Here is a 17660-nt window from a genome sequence, read left to right on the forward strand (position 1 = left end):
GGTGCACTTTTGAAAGGTTATTAGGCTTCATTGATAAGAAAACTGTTTTGTATTTTATACAGTAGATCACTACATACCTGAGGGCCAGCAACTCCTCTCTCACCAGGTCTTCCAGGTTTGCCAGGGTGACCCTAAAAAATGCAGTAAAAATGCACTAGGAAGGAGAACTAATTCTATAAAATAACAAAATAAATCATTAATCAAATAATGAACACACATTTCAAAGTTTCTCTTTTTCAGCAAACACAGAGAGGTTGTTAACTTTCAAGTTTTCCTCTTTCACTGTTCAGGAAGTTAAGTAATTGATTTTCTGTGCATTTCCAACATACAGATTCTCTAGTACTATAGAATATTTATTTCTGGTGTTTATTTATTCCATCCAATATTATAGAACAATATAAGAATTATGTCCAATAGAATCCTTAGCTTAACAATAACCTAATGTTAGAGTTGAATCACAGCCCCAGAAGAGATGAGAAACATTTAATAACCACTTACGTCTTCACCAGCCTTTCCTGGAGGACCAGGGGGACCACGAGGACCATGAGGACCCTGTTAAAAACAGAGTGAGGATTACTGAAAGCATCTTTCTTCAGATAAGCCTTTTCAATGGTTTCTAACTTGCGTTGGGGCATAGCTGGAGCCTGAACTGAAGCAAGGTCTTTCCACCCTAATTGACTTTGCACTTTATGATTCCTGTCTGAAGAAGTCTGAATCCGAGTGTTTAGCTCTATTTCTGTTAGAGGATCAAGTAGAAACATCCAATTCAAATGTTCAAGAACGTGCATATGAATAGGGAAAATGGGGCTAAGCATTACAAATCTACTTTAGTGTCCTGTTCCTGATGCTAACAGTGCTTGTATGTAAAACTTGTACTTACTGTTTGACCAGGTTCACCAGGCTCACCAGGAACGCCTTGAAAACCAGGAGGACCCTAGGAGAGAAGGGAAATTTTTTTAGTATTTGAACAAGCTAGTTTGAGATTTTACAGGTATGCTAATGCTAGCCAGTAGGAGAGATGAGACTGTACTTACAGGGGGTCCAGCTGCTCCAGGTGGGCCTCTGGGTCCCATCAAACCCTAGGGCAGAAAAATTACAAACTCTTGTAAAAAAATGACCATTATCTAAACTCATCCATAACAGCAGCTCCTGGTATTCCTAAAATAGTAAGCATTACAGTTTTCAGTGTGCAATGTTCCAATCAAGACAGAGATCTGCATGAATTTGCACAGGCAGCCCAAGTGCAAACAGATCTTCTAATGGCAATGAACCAGTGCAGAAGTCAGTGAGATGTTAAGGAACATAGCGTCATGGCTGTGAACCTTGTGATCAGGCTTCTTAGTCTATTCTAGTTTGTAAGCAAGTGCATTGGTTCATTCTTCTGTGTACCCTCTCCCTTCCTCTGCAAGAACTTCCAGAATTTAAAGATGAGGATGGAGTTTTGGGCCCGTCAATGTTACCATGATATTCAAGAAGAGATGTTGGAGAAAAAAGGTCATTAAAATGGTAGAGAGGTAAAAAGGAAAACAAAGCTATAGAAATGACGGTATAATCACGAACTGGGTGGTACATATATATTTTTGGAGAATAAATCTCCAAATGTGCTCTTATACTCATTGTGTATACATCTATTTCAAATAGCGATCAACTTCACTTAAATATTACTTTGGTTTTTGATTAAATTCTCTTTATTTCACCTCCAAAATAAGTCACTAACAGACTCTCCTTAACTTAATTTAGAGTTTATGTACATCTTGAAAAAAAGGTAAAAAATCACAAATATCCATAGATTAGTAATGCACTTTCTTAATAGTTGCCTTCAGCTTTACTAAGCAAGCAGTTTTGAACTGAAATTCAATTTAGACTTCTGTTGTCCAAACAAATGATTTATGAGATGTTTCAATGGAAATTATTATGATTTTTAATTGGTTTTAAAACTTCTTGGGAACTATTTTTAGATTTTCTCACTACAAGATTAAAATAATGACTAACACCAAGTTGCTAATGTAAATTTCCCATAAGACAATACTTTTTATTAACAGAAACAAATACATAATAAATACAGTCATTTACCTATGGAAACTAAAGCAATCTTGTGGCTATAAAAATACACAGTAATTCTAGGAAAAATAACTATTTCTGGACAGTCTGTCATATGTGCTGCATAAGGTCTGTGAACCTCTTCACAATTATATTCTATAATTGTTTTTCGCTCCTTGTCCATCCTCCCAGTCTCTCATATCTTCTATAGCAAACTTAAAAATTCCTCACAGTAGGTAGATCCTACTGCTGTAGCTGTCAGATGAATCCCAACTCACTTGAAAATTGGGCCTTAGAAATTGTGACATCCCAAATAAATCTTCATCTACATTTTCTGGTTTGCTATCAGACACCGAGGGAGAACTGGATTAAAGATACTCCTATTTTCCTATATTTAGTACTTAAATGGATGCCAAAATATTTTCAAAAATCCATTTAATATTACACTGTTTTCAGGAATGGAAGCAAGCACCTGACCCAGGATAACCCTGGGCAGCCTTCATCCTGCTGTTCACCCACCTGATGCATTGCCTGTGATGCCAGAGTGTCTGGTGAATTTAACCCACATTCTGGTATCTTTGTACACTGAAAATATGGGCTAACACCAGGAAGGGTTAGAAATTCATGTGAAGAGGCAATAGACTTCTTTAATGTCCATTTGTACACAGCAACTGTGAAAGATTCCACCTTAGACTAGCCTTGTAGCCGCAAGTATTAACATTCAAGTGTTGAGAACCAAATGTGGTGGCCAATTTCCTACCAAACCTGTGCAACCTAAGGATATCAAAAGGATTGTACAGCTATGGGAAAAAAATGGTCACCAACTGCAGCTGAGATACTGAGCTACATCCTAGACCCATGTCTGCTTTAGAGACCACCTTTATAATCGATTTCATTCCTAAAACACAAGCTTCTGTCTCAACATGGGTAAAGTAATACTACGTCAAAGTACACGTGTTATCTGACATCAGATCATAAGATTTACTGATTCATAAAAGTATGGTCAACAGACTGAATTAAAACACAAGACCTAGTAGTGCCATATTCAAGCTAAATATACAATCCCAAGACCATATTTCAGCTCCTAGGACTGTATTTCAAACACTTCGCATTGTCCTACATCAAAAGATCAGTTTAGAGTCTGACTCAATATATGATTAAAACATTTAATTTTAAAACTAGGCTTTGCGTTAATACAGCTGCATTAGACTCAAAGAATAACACTAAACGTGTTATCTATGCAAGTTATCAAGTGCTAAATCATATACTTACCATAGGTCCTGGGCCAAAATCAGCTGCTTTAGATGGATCATATTGAGCAGCAAAGTTCTGTAGATAATAAAAAGTTGAAATTAAAATACTAAAGAGTTCACTTTAGAAGGTATTGACAATTACCATTCTATATCTGTCGTCTGACTTGCTACACTTGCTCTATGGTATCTTAAAGTAGCATACATAAAACCCAGTAAACGCGGACCTATTAATACATTTCTATCCACTTGTTTCCAGAAAGCCTTCATTTTACTAGGAAGGCCCTTTCACATAACAGCCTCAATTATCTACATAGTAGTGACAGGGAAGCATTGTAATAGTGTGAACTGAAAATTAAGAATGTAAACTCAGCGCTCATTTAAAATTGAAAACTTTCTTGAAACCCTCAAATCATTTATTGTGCCTCACTTCCAAGGAGGGAATTTATGCATATTTTTTCACTGCAGTGTCTAAGTAAAATTCCTGTACCAGCCCTGACTGACTATTGGATAAGGTGGGCCCTTCAGCTTCAGCTTTTTTTTTTTACAAAAGATCTGAGGAGCATGCAGCCTCAGAAACGCTGCACTGTTTTTTTTATCTTTTATTGATATGAGTTTTATAGGCAAATATGCGTCTGGTTTTGTAGAGTACATTTTCCCTCTTCACTAAAATGGAAAATAGTCCTGTACAACACAATTGCAAATCCTCCTCTAGCTTGTTCTGTTTTACTATAATTTTTAAATTACAGAAATTAATGAAAGTAGTTTAGAGTTTGCTAACAGGAATATAAACTACTGCTATTCATATTGCAGGCAAAAGAGTATCCTTCCATGCAGGAGAGTTTACTGAACTGGGTCAACATGACACCTTCTATGCCTTCATGCTGCCTGTGCAAGCCAATGTCAAGCAAAAAGTTAAAGCCAGCATTGCTAAGAGAATATGTTACGGACACTTCCGCAGAAAATGTGTATGCAACAGAGTCCACTTACATACTGCACCATGAATATGGATAGAAATGAAAAATTCTAAAGGAAGATATTCTAAAACTCTTTTAAATATGGACTTCCAGCTTAAGGGTAGTCTTCTTCAGCTTATTCCAATACAGGTGCTGCCTCCTCAACCGAACTGCAAAGCTCTGTTTCTTTTCCCCATCTGCTTAAGAGCATAGGTTTCATTTAATCAATTCCTAATCCATACACATTATGGCTGTATAAATTCACTGCTAATTAACAGGATTGATTTGCTACTGTGCACAAGTCCCCACAGAATCCACATTTGCCACGGAAAATATATGTCCCAAGGAGAGCTTCATTGGAACTGGGACCATCAACTTCTTGCCAATCACAAGAGAATGTTTCTTCTACTTTCCAATGCAACATTATTGTTTTCCAGCAAATATGCATTTAGACTTAGTCATAAAGCACAGATTATAAGTTTCCGTAATAGAAAGCTTGGATGCCTTACTCCGCCAAGACCTGGAGGACCAGGGGGACCTGGAGGACCTGGTGGACCGTCTTCACCATCTCTGCCTGGTGGACCTGGTGGACCCTAGAGTCAGAAAAAGGAGTTATAAAGTAACATTAGAAGTGGCTAAAGAAATCTCTGAAGTGAGAAATTAATTCGCAACCAGGCATTTACAGCACACACTACAGCAGTGCTATATATGCAGTTTTGATAAATGGCAACTTTAGAAAATAAGCATAGCCTGAATTTACATTGTCTTGCCACACCTTGTATCATGTATTTACTGTAGTTTCATATTTGAGAAGATTTATGGGTCAATATTTGGTCTATGCTACCAAAGTATAATCTCTGAATCGGGAAGTTTCATTTTAAGCAACCAAATTTTGGACCCACGAACCCTAAGTGACCCATGTGGACCCACACAGCCTCTCAGCCTCCATTAGTGAGAGCCTAAAACTTAACCAAGGCTTGGCAGAGGTTAGACCCACTGGTACAAATTAATATAGATCCAGAACAAGTCAAAGACCCATTTTCAATCAGTCTAGACTATCTGCTGGTACAATTGCAAATTCAATGACAATAAACCAGTGCTTTTCTACAGATTTTTGATACTGTCACTCTGCTACAACTGTCATAACTTTTTACAACAGCTTGAAATTACATGAGTTCAGCCTAGCAACATTTGCCTTTACATTCTTTCATCCTCAATGCACAAAGTTGGTCAGATTTTGCCATCGTGGCAACTGAGATGAAGTTATTTCAGTTGGCCTGTATTTTAGACTCAGTTCAGTGCTAGGTAAAACCCATAATAAAAATCTTATGGATTTCTAAAGGAGAAGGATTAGGCTTGCTGCCTTCAGGAAAAAGCACATATCTCATTCCATTGAACAAATTTAGTTAGTTGGCAGCCTAAAGCAAATATCCCGTTGGTCATACAGATGCACTCTTCCTAATATTTCCCATTATCCTTGTCAGCATATTATGATTGCAGAAAACTTCAAGAGCTACCTAGCGGTACTGTGGCATTTTCATTTTCAGAAGATATAAAAGACATACGATAATCACACACTGCCCAGATAACGATGTGAATTTCAGAATACCACTTTACAAAAACCAGCAACCACGCAGAAGCAAACCAGAAAAGCGGGTATCAGCAACATGAAAGAACACTAGAACTGAATTATTCAGCTGTCCTTATTATGGTTACTTTTACAGTACCCTTTAATGGTATAATATCCACTTTGACTAATAGAAGGTAGATAAGAAATGGCTACCTACCAAGAAGAGAGTTTTTCCAAGCTATCTTTGAAGGCACAGATAATGAATGATCCTCAAAGCTATCTTTGCCTATTCAGGTTTCATAAAGAGAGCTTATCCAGATATCATACTGTTCAAAGACTACATCTTTATATGACAACTTTCCCTTCTGCATTTTTTATGCACTATTTCTACTGTATGCTGATGGAAAAATGTTTCTCAAACCATCACTTGGAAGGCTAAGCTGCCATCTGAACTCAACCACATCTGCTCAGGCACAACAACTATAATTAGGTTGGTGAGATATTGCTGAGGCAGAATTTGGTACATAGATAATTTGGTTTCTTTTTTATGAAACTGTACATGCAAGATTCTACAGGTACATTCATTTAATCTCACATCAATGCCCAAGCTTAGTTTTTTCCTACCGGTCTTCCAACAACAGCTGTTCAAAGATTACAAGCAAATGAACATCAATCTAATTCCTTACCCTTTCTCCCCGTGGTCCTTTGTCTCCTCTAGGGCCCTGACAGAAGAAAATAAAACTTAATGAGTTACTGTAGAAATTTTCCAGGATGATACAGGGAAATAGATACATTAAAAAGAATGTGTATACATGAGAAAGGGCAAAAAGACTGCACATACAGCTCCAATAGTTATTTTCCACAGGCAGCATATTCTTTTTCCACAGTAACCTACTGGAAATAATTACTCCCTGCCATTACTATGTCAGTTAGAAGTATAAGTGCACAGTCCATAGAAGTACTTGCAAAGTTGGTTTTAGTCTCTAATTAATAAATGGCTTCAATTTAACAACAGCGACTTTTAGAAAGAAAATAGAATCTATTCAGCCTTTTATAACTGCATGGATACTGCTATGCTGTTCAATTTATCAACTCTGGTTGAGCAAGAAAGCTACTTTGATGCAGTTTAGTTCTTGGTAGACTTAACTCTGCTCTTAGGTAAATCACCTTTAATTCAATATTTGAATTTAACCTAGTGTTTAGATGTTGCACCCACTTTCCCCTCCTTTTTACTTCCCACTCATCTCAGTGCTACTGCTGTTCTCAGGAAGCACTGCAAATAATGAATGTAGTCAGTTTTCCTGTCATCCAACATTCAAAATCATATTAATCTGCTAAGAGTATCTGCTATCATCTCCATTTCCAGACAAGAAAAATGCTTACCTTTCGCCCTGCAGGTGCCTGGAAAAAGATTAAACCAAAAGAATTAAAAAAGAAGAAAAAAAAAATAGAATTTCTCCCAATATTTTAAACTAAAATAATGTACAAACTTAGACTCATCCTTTTACATAGCTATAATTTTGCTCAGTGCAGTACACTTAAGTATGCCCTATGGTTTTAAAGTACTATGAAAGCTAACAGATTATTACCTAGCAAAGATACATATTACTATATTAGAACATTCTGTTACAACAATTTTATACCTATTAGAGCCTACAAAAATAGCACAAAAAATTCACACCTGAGTTCTTTCATAATCCTTCTGTGCAATGGAATTTAGACTGGAAGACTGGCTCTAAAGTACAGACATCTCTAATCCAAACTGCCAGGTATAATGTCCAAACACCACTGCTCCGTTACTTTTTCCTCATGGTCCTTACACCTATGAAGGCAGTCTCTTAAAAAGGCCGTCCCACTTCAGAAATTGGGGTGGGTACATTTCCAGGCAGTCCCTTCAGGATTTAATTGGTGTCTTTCCAAGACCATCTTGGGAATTAATATTAGTAAATAATACTGCCATGAAAGAGAAACGTAGCCTGTTAACTGAAGTTGTGATAACATACCAGACAAAAAAATAATTATACTGACCTCACTTACATCTGGAAAAAGAAGGGAAAGAAAAAAGGAGATAATTAGAGTGTGAATTCAGTTATTTTACAAGTTTTACATTTCAATGCTTTAAAATCAAAATACAAATTTGTTTATTTTCTCAATGCAAGTAACATTTTCTTAATGTAATTTCTTACTTTTAAGGTGATTATCTTAAACTGTCAAGATGTAGGCGAGATTGCGTTGTATATCAAAGTCAAAATAGACTCGCTAATGAAATTAAAACAAGTAAGAACAAGTAAAATGACACAGCCTGCTCTAAATACGCTTACACGTCTGAATGAAAAAAAAATGCACAAAAAAATTGCACATATATATTTTCACGTGTTCATGTAACAGATTAATAAATCCAGAGAGGCTGACACATGTGAAAATATTAAACTGTAGGACCAATCTGAAATTTGAATAAAATTGGTCCTGTCTCACTTTTAAGGGGAACAATTGTACCCAAACACACTGACTTTCACAATTTACTGCAAAATGTATGTAAGAGAGGCTATTAAATACCAAATGGAAAAACATTATTAAGCACCAATCAGCAAATAAGTTTCTGCGTGATTTTTACTATTAGAGACGCTCGTGGAGATACTGATTTTCAAATAACTTTTTTTTCTGAATGTCAAGAAATTGAAGAACTGCTTGGCTGGAACGTAACGACGGTAAACCCGCCCCACATCACCCCCCGAGGCCACCCGTGGGACATCGTCACTGAGCCTGATGGGTGTTTTCCCACGAGGTGCGACTTTGGCACCGTGTGGCCACACCAAATCCAGGTGTTTCACACAGCCCGGGGAAAAGGCAACAGCACTGACTGTAAAGCGCTGAAATACCACGGCAGGACACCGGTATCTTTTACTAACTTAGCATGAAACCCCCCTCTCTGCCTGCAGGTGACGGTGACGCTGGCACCACGCTGCCTTGTTTCGGGGGGCGCTCGGGGGGCTCCCACAAAGGCTCCGTCTCCTTAGGGGTTGCGAAGCCGCTGCTGCCGCTGCCCCTCACCGTGGAGGGGCAGGAAATGGCCCGGGGGACTGGCTGGACTGAGGTTTTTCCCGGAGAACCGCTGGAACAGTGCCGCCCCCCACCGAGGCGCGTTCCTACGGGAGCTCCAAGCGCTCCTCCCTCCCTCCCGCGCGTGGGAACGCGGCCAAAGCCCAGGTCAAAGCCCGACCCGCGGGGGGGGGGCGGCGAGGGGCTAAGGGGGGGCTTTACAAGATGCTGGGAGGCAGGAGGAAGGCTCCGCTTCCGCCCAGCCAAGAGCGCGGGACGCGGTTCTCTCCCACCACAGCGCGACGCGCTGCGCCCTTCGGGAGCCCCGTTCCCTGCTCGCGATGGAGCTGAGCGCTGTTCCCTCCTCTCGCCTCCTTTCCCCATATCCACCGCTCCCCGCCGTGCTGGGTCGGGGGGCGCCGGGCCCCGCGCAGCCTCCAGGGGGCGCCGGATCCCGCTGCGAGCTGCCCCGCGCCTGGAATCCGCAAAGTGCGGTCTGGGTGCCGCCTGGATCCTCCCGCCCGCCGGGAACACTCTCCTCCTAGTCCTTAAGCATCTCCGCTTTGAATTAGTAACTTTCCTCCTAGCCTTTAAGCATCTCCGCTTTGAATTTGGTGCCTTTCCTCTTAGCCTTTAAGCATCTCCTTTAAGCAAAGCCTTTAAGCTTTGAATTAGTGGCTTTGCGTTCTCCTTTGGATCCGAGACAGTCGTTCTGGTTTTGGGCTGAGGTAGGGGGGATTCGGAGTGAGGAATCTCGTTGGCTTTTGCCATCCTTTTCTGTTTTTCAGGGGGGGTAAAAAAACGGAGCTAGATTCTGATCTGGGATGGAGACGGCAGTTCTGAGATGATGTCTATAGGCTGGGAAGCTGCAGCTCCCCCGCCGGCTCCCATCGCCTGGATAGAGCGTAGAGTAGGACAGGCGGCCCCTGACACCACCCATGCCACAAACAAGCTAAAAGCACTTACGTTGGCCTGTTGCTAGGTATGAAGTTACTGCGAGCAGCAACAAAATCCGCGTATCCACAAAGCTGAGCATGTCTAGTTGCAAGACATGCAGACTCCTTGTGGTGCAGAGTCCCCCGGTCGGTGGCGAGCTATTACCTATGGGACGCAGGCATACAGCCTCGAGGAGTAACTCCAAACTTAGCAGAAACCTGCTGCTGCCCGGGATGCTAAATTGACCCAACCCCGCTCCGCCCCATTTATACCGCAGGAGGGTCCGGGCGCCGCGCGGCGCGGGGGGCGCCGCAGCCAATGGGCGCGCGGCTCCCAGGCCGTCACGTGCCCCGCGCGGCAGCGCTGGCAGCGCCTGTTGGGGGGGGGGGGGACACCGCTCTTAAATTGGTTCCATGCTTTGAGGACGTGGACACTTTGAGGCTTTTGGAAGGAAAATCTGACTCGTCGTCTGATTCTTTTTTTTTTAATAATATATTTTTTCCCCCCCAGCCGTCCCCCGCCCTTCGCCACGCTTCGCTGCGGTGCGCGGCCCGGAGCCTCGCCGGGCGGCAGCGGCCGCGAGGGCGCTCCGAGGGCTTTCAAAGCAGGAGCTGTCCAGGGCCAGGGGACACGGCCGGAGAACGCTGCAGGCTCTGCCCGAGCCCTCCCACCGTCCCCCGAGGGCAAAAGGCGACGCTTCCCCTCGACAGAGGTCCCGACCCGGCACGGGGTGCGGTACCGGCAGCCTGGCACCCCGCTTCGTCGCTCCTCGCATCTCCCCGCCTGGGTGCTGGGCTCCCCGCGGCGAACGGCGGCACCGCCAGCCCCACCATCCCGCTCAGAGCCCCACCATCCCGCAAACAGCCCCATATCCCGCTCAGAGCCCAAATCATCCCGCTCAGAGCCCCGCCAGCCCTCTCAGCCCCCGGGGCGCCCCGTCGGTTCGCTCTCCCGGCTTCGCTGCCGCTCGGGCAGTGTGCGGGAGGGGAGCCGAGGGCGTCCCGGCCCGTTATCCGACCCAAGAACGGGGCACGAAGGAGGAGGAAGGGCGCTCCCCGCATCTCCCCGGCCCTCGGCCACCCGCGCACCCAGCCGAAGGGAGGGCTGGGGGGTTGCTTGCCACGTCTCTCACAGACGGTTTTTCCCTTCCCCCTCGAAAGGAAGGAGGTGTGGGGGTGGACTGACCGCCCCCCCGGCGCTCGGGGACACCGAAGGGCTGAGCGGAGATGCCCAGGCGGTGCCTCCAAGGGGCAGCAGGGGCAGCCGTGCAGCCGGGTCCCATCCGCCCTCCGCAGGCTGCTCTGCCCCAAGGGCTGGGCTCGGGGGGCTGCCATTACTTGGGGTTGCCATCTCGGCCCCGACAAGATGCAGCCTCTGGTCCACGGGGAGCTGACGTGGTCCCGCCGGCGGGGGCCAAGCGGCGGCTGCAGCCAGCCCGCACCCCCGCCCAAGGGTTCCTCAGCCGCCCCCCCGCGCCCCCTCTGCTCGAAGAAGGGAGTCCCGGGCAGAGGTAACGGCGAAGGCAAGCGGGAGCCCCGCCTTAGACCGGCCGCCCCCCTCCGCAGCGGAAGGGGCGAAGAGGCGCAGGGGAGGAGGTGGCCGAGCCACCTCCCCCGCCTCATCCTCCCATCCCCGGGGTGCACATCCACGCGAGATGCGGTGCTCGCTCTCCTTCTCTCCCCCAGCCCCGGGACGCATCGCCGCGGGACGCGATGCTCGCTCCCCTTCTGTCCCCCATCCCCAGGGCGCATCGCCGGGGGATGCGGTGCGGGTTCCCCTCCATCCCCCAGGGCGCATCGCTGGGGACGCGGTGTTCGCTTCCCTTCTCTCCTCCATTCCTGGGGTGCGCATTGCCGGGGGATGCGGTGCTCGCTCCTCTTCCCTCCCCCATCCCCGGGATGAGCATCGCCGGGGACGCGGTGCTCGCTCCCCTTCCCTCCCGCAGCCCCGGGGTGATCCTGCTCGGCCACAGCAGCGCGCCTCCTCCCCGCCCGTGAGCTCTGCGTCCCGGCTCCGGCTTTAGGCAGACGCTGGGCGTGTATCCAGCCCTTACTTGTCAGCCGCCCTCGGGGACTTGTGCAGAAAGCATGGGAGAGGTGGGACGCGGACATCGGCGGCAGGAGGGGCTCCACAAGGGGACCGCCGAAAGCAGAATTCCAGTTCCACGCTTCCACGCGTGTCGGGAAAAGCGCGCCGAGCCCAGGAGGCGCCCCCACGCACGGGGTATTCCCGGGCATCAAGAGGGCTGATGAAACAGATTAAGTGCCTAAGAGTGCACGGAATTAAACTGCGTGTGGAATTAAACCTGTAGTTTGGCTGAAAAAATTATCAGCATTAGGAAAAGGTGATCTAACAGGAGACAACTGCAAAACAGGAGCCCAATGGGTGATGATGGGTTAAAACATTGTAGTAAATATATATGGCATTAGCGGTACATTGGTACTCTTGAAGATTGTGTCTTTCATGTGAATGGCATCAATCTAAATAAAGTAGGATTTAAAATTAACCTGGGCAACAATGCTAACTCAACTACTTTAAAGTTTGTACCAGCATAAACCTACAATAGCTCAATGACCTTTAAATTAGTTGAAATACTGACTGAAATCAAACCCAAACCACTCATACTCAACTCTTATTTCATGACACATCCACTTCCAGTAGAAAAGGGATGTTTTTAAAGAAGGCTCATCCCTTCAAATCAATAATTTGACTCTACAGCCAGAATTTCTCTTCATTTTGTCAAATGATTTTTGACTCTGCTGCATCAGAAGGATATTTATCACCTGCTTATAGTAGTAATTAGACTCTTTTGAGACAAAATCTGATGTAATTGCACATACATAACCCCAGGCAAATATTCTTTGCCTGCTTTTATATGTATTTTCTAGGCAAGTTAGCTCTTTTCTCTCCTGACCAAAACAAACTAACCCAACCAACCATTCTCTTCCTTTCTACCCATGCAGTTTCACACAGGAAAGACAATTGTCCACCCTGAAGAAGGGTATCCCCAACTCAAAGGCATGGATTTTCAGCTTCCGTTTCCCCGTAAAGCAAATGGCTGAGGAAAAGATGTAGCCAGAAGCTCAGCAACACACAAAAGCTGTTGCCATGAAATGAAATTACAGCTTCTAGACTTTGAAAGAGATACGTTCTCGGTGTTCTCCAGCCATTTCAGGATTGGTGCACATGGGTAAAGATGTCCTTCGCTAGAAAAGAAAGTGAAGGAAATACTGAACAACAATTAATTGGTATAGCTTCCCCCCCCCCCCCCCCCCCCCATATATATAGTTCTCTTTTCAACAAACCACTGTGTTGAAAAAGCCTTAAAATGAAGATCTCCAGGAGTGGCAGCTTCGGCATAAGTCTCAGGTGCTGGTTGATGAGAAGCTTGACATGAGCTGGCAATGGGTGCTTGCAGCCAGAAGGCCAACCGTGTCCTGGGCTGCATCAAGAGAAGTGTGGCCAGCCGGGCAAGTGAGGTGATCCTGCCCCTCTATTCCTCTCTTGTGAGACCTCATCTGGAGTATTGTGTCCAGTTCTGGAATCCTCAACATAAGAAGGATATGGAACTGTTGGAACAGGTCCAGAGGAGGGCTACAAAGTTGATCAGAGGACTGGAGCACCTCCTGTATGAGGACAGGCTGAGAGAGTTGGGGTTGTTCAGCCTGGGGAAGAGAGGAGATCTTGTAGCAACCTTCCAGTACCCGTAGGGGGCTACAAGAAAGCTGGGAAGGGACTTTTTATAAAGGCATGCAGTGATAGGACTAGGGGCAATGGCTATAAATTGAAGAGGGGCAGATTTAGACTAGACGTGAGGAAGGATTTCTTCACTATGAGAGTGGTGAGGTACTGGCACAGGTTGCCCAGGGAAGCTGTGGCTGCCCCATCCCTGGAGATGTTCAAGGCCAGGTTGGATGGGGCCTTGGGCAGCCTGATCCCGGGGGAGGTGTCCCTGCCCATGACAGAGATATTGGAACTGGATGATCTTTAAGGTCCCTTCCAACTCAAACTATTCTAAGATTCTATGATTCTATATACCTGACATTTGGAACCCATGGAGCTTTTGACTATTTTCTTCACTAACTTCTTCTTTTTCCATAGTTTGAGGAAAAGTGAGGAAGGGAAATGAGGAGTATCATTCTCTCTCTACAACCAGCACTAATTCAAGCAACACCAAATGTTTTTAGGGTAAGTGAGAAAAGGCCTGTTAAGTTGATCTTCCTGTTAAGTATCTCTGTCATGCAGATACTGTCGCAGCTTCTAGTGTGAAGGTAGACTGACTACATTGCTTACCTACTCCATCTAAGTATGCATAACAAATCTTAGAAAGTTGGGAAAAAATCAACTTATTTTCAAAAAAAGGAGTGCTCAGTGAATTTGGATCTGTAGTATGAACTTGGAAAATGTATCTTCCTTAAAATACAATTATTGAAAATAGTCACTTTTATGCAAGTATGTTTACTAGTACAAGAACTCCTAAATTAACAGAAGTAACATGACAACTTTTGTAGCTGTTAGCATACCAGAAGTGTTTTGATCAGACAGCTTTAACAAGGAAACATCTAAGAACTCATTTTCCCTTTGGATCATGTCTGTTTAAAGGTACTATTTCACATTGAAGCCAGTAATGCCTATGGCGCATTTTAAACTGAGATGAATGACAATAAAAAATAGCCTCTAGAAAATCTGCTGTAAGGGCAAGCTTTAAAAGAGATGAGTTTCCAGGTGATGTCAAAGTAGATTTTTTTTTCCTCATAATTTTGAACAATTCATTAGAATGCAGACCTAAAATTCTGAAAAATATAACTATTTTTAATGCATACACCCTGTCTCCTCCTTCAAAACTTATCACAAGCACTGAATGAAACACTTTGATATTGTCTGGCCACTACCATGATACAAGAAAGCACAGAGTAGTGGTGGGGTTTGGAGAACTGCATCTTTTTAGGCTATCCCCAAACTTCATACCCCAAAGTGAATAACTGGTTTTGGTGTACTTTCAGATCCCAGATCTACTCAGGCTGATTTGTGCCTGGTGGAAATGATTATTGATTTCTTTACATCTGTTCCCATTCAGAGCTTTACAAATTTGTTTAGATAATGGATACATGCCCAACTATAAGGCAGTACAGGCTAAGCAGCAAAGCTACACAAAGAAGTAGTTTTCCAGTGGTACACAGTTGAGTATTGGGATTGGTTGAGTGACACAGTCTGGCTGTAGCACAGTGCTTTAGTCTTTCTTTTATGGGATACATAGAGATATGAGGGTCTATATGATTTAATGCAGCACTAAGCTGAACCCTGGGTAGATTGTACCTAGTGTCTACTGCATTCATGCATCAGCTTAGTTAGAGATAGCTTTTAATAAAATTCTTTATGATTTTGCACTTCACATCTTATTTTGGTTATAGCCAGTATCTTGCTCTGAAGAACAAGACTAGTGCTTTGTCAGTGAAGAAAATACAGAAACAATACAGTGTGTCCCCCTCACTGCAGTTCATTCTTTCATGGTTGCTGTTTTTTTTCCTGACTGCTTACTTAAAAAAAAAAAAGACAAAAACTTTCTCTTACAAGAAAATCCTGAGGAGAGACGATAGAGTGCAAGGAACTTCCACCAGTCCTCTGCACCCTGTGTTGAGGGGCCAGGTATGCTAACTTCCTGTGGTCAGAACACCGTTCCAATGTAGGACTAAAGGTATGCAGAGATCTAAGAGCATGGCACAGGTACATCAAGAAAGCCGTGACTTACCTGGTCCATTGATTATCATTTAGAGGGAGTCTGTAGAGCACTAGTAAATGATTTGGAAGCAGAAATATTAGTGCAAACAGCTCATAGCCATTGACTTATGATACTTCGTTAGTATTTTAAGCCACTGGGGAACAGAAACTAAAGGAAGCAGCAGCCATAGCTGTTCACATAGAACCGTTTTGCTTGTCATTAAAAGTCCGTTTGCTGGACCACTTCTCAAAGTGGCTATTCTTAGCAGGAGCAATGGTCTTGGATTCTCAGAAAGGAAGAACTGATAAGCAGAAAGCAGCTCAGCAGCCCATGAAGGAATGCTGTTGAAAGGATCAGTAGACAAAGTTAATAAAAAGTTTTCCTCGATTATACTTAAGTAAAGCCAAAAAAGGGAACCGCTCAAGGCTGCTTTACTAGAACTGAGATGTCTAGTTATCCTTCTCAAATGGGGCAAACTTCTGCCATGGCAGTGAGTGAGATTTCTAAGTGGTGTTTATTATTTAAAGTATATGCTGTCTTTAATTTATTTTATTTTTTTTTGTTCCTCAAAGGTTACATATTTAGGAATTGAGGAGGTCAAAACACAGGTTTAATTCACATATTGATAGAAGGCTCAGTTGGTCGTTACTGGGGCCAAACCAATTTATCAAGCTTAAGTAAGTTCAGAACACATAGACTACTGTTAAGGTCATTATCAACACAATATATTACTCTATGACACTGAAATTCATCCAATAGAATAATGTAATTATTAATATGCCAGCTTACTTTACTTCTGAAAGCTAATTTAAAACTAATTTTTAAGATCATTTGGACTTCACCTCCAACAGTTTAATAAAGCTGCTAAGTCTGCATGGCTGTTACAGACAGCCCTCCATACTAGCTCTTTTTCTGCTCTCACTCAAATAATAGAATTGATACTGGCCACTATTCACCATAGTTGTAAATCTCACAAGCTTGGAAGATCTCATAAGTATTTAAGCCATGTCATAACATTTTAGATTTATTTTTCCCCTACTTTCACTATCTTTTTTGTTTCTACTTTTTGGCCCATTCTATTTGCCAACCTTAGAATTTTGGCTTAAGGTACACAAGATTCTCATAAAAAACAGAAGGTAAGGTAAAATTAAGGTAGGCAGTCCTAAAATGATCATTTGTCTTAGTAAATTCAAGTAAAAACAAAGTAATGCTGGTCAAAATACCTTCTCTATATGGACACAGATAATCTTGTAAATCTCTGCTGTGGCAGTGTGTTCTGGTATGCCAAGCTTGTGCCACCATTAATCAACGTATTGCTGAAAAGGAGGGTAATAACAATATTGAAGAGGTTCCATTGCATCTTTATGACATAGCACTGTGAAGTGGCTGCTACAGAGCCTCGGCTCCTGGGTACTTTCAGAATTTTCTTTATATCATAGACAGAGAAAAGAAAAATGAAAATGCAATGAACCTTACTAGGGTTGTATCTGTATAGAGCCATTCCTTCACATTCTTGACAGGCTTGGGAGTGATAAGGTCAAGGACTCAGAAATACACGAATAAAATAAGCTCTGGAAGATGTAAGAGGTAGAGATCAGTGGAGTAATTGTAAATAAACAGACATGATCATGGCTTGTATTTGGTTTGTATGAAAACATATTTACACAGAAGGCTGTGGAGGATATCAAATAAAGCTCTAGTTATGAGTTATTACTATACAATTACTATAGCAATGAAAATCACACAGGCAATATTGCACGACAATGCCAAATCATTGGTACCTTGCCTTGAAATTAACTACTGAAACAATTTGCTACGCAGTTAGAATTAAAAAACCCCCAAACCACCAAAAGAGCCCCAAACTGGAACTGTTTATAGCAGGTAGAAAAATAACCAGTCTTTTTGTTATCTTTAGGTCCTAAGTTTCAATGAATGTAGTAATAAATGCTAGTTTTCCATTAAGTGATAATTTCCAGCTACTGATGACTTAATGGAAAGGAATCTGTCTCAATGAAGGAAGCACCTTTAACCTGATCCTTCATTATCTGGATACCATTTGGTATGCATGCTGACAGTCAAAAATAAGCATCTGTGCATGTAAAGGCTTGTTTCAGACACTGCATGTGACTGAAGCTGTTTTCTGAAACAGC

At 43.3% G+C, this 17660-nt stretch overlaps 1 protein-coding gene across 1 annotated transcript in view; it reads right to left on the reverse strand.

Annotated features, from left to right (window-relative positions):
* The window catches only part of COL1A2 (collagen type I alpha 2 chain), a 39890-nt gene extending 29851 nt beyond the window's left edge, over positions 1 to 10039 (reverse strand). The window contains exons 1-10 of the mRNA XM_009558866.2: positions 9822 to 10039; positions 7845 to 7855; positions 7200 to 7217; positions 6503 to 6538; positions 4756 to 4839; positions 3313 to 3369; positions 1035 to 1079; positions 881 to 934; positions 499 to 552; positions 78 to 131 (exon numbers count right to left, since the gene is read on the reverse strand). Coding sequence (XP_009557161.1) covers positions 78 to 131; positions 499 to 552; positions 881 to 934; positions 1035 to 1079; positions 3313 to 3369; positions 4756 to 4839; positions 6503 to 6538; positions 7200 to 7217; positions 7845 to 7855; positions 9822 to 9891 — 483 coding nt within the window. The 5' untranslated portion in view covers positions 9892 to 10039. The remainder of the gene's footprint in view (positions 1 to 77; positions 132 to 498; positions 553 to 880; positions 935 to 1034; positions 1080 to 3312; positions 3370 to 4755; positions 4840 to 6502; positions 6539 to 7199; positions 7218 to 7844; positions 7856 to 9821) is intronic.
* Positions 10040 to 17660: the final 7621 nt, after the last annotated feature.

The sequence above is a fragment of the Cuculus canorus genome, chromosome 2, assembly GCF_017976375.1.
Source record: "Cuculus canorus isolate bCucCan1 chromosome 2, bCucCan1.pri, whole genome shotgun sequence".
Taxonomy (NCBI): Eukaryota; Metazoa; Chordata; class Aves; order Cuculiformes; family Cuculidae; genus Cuculus; species Cuculus canorus.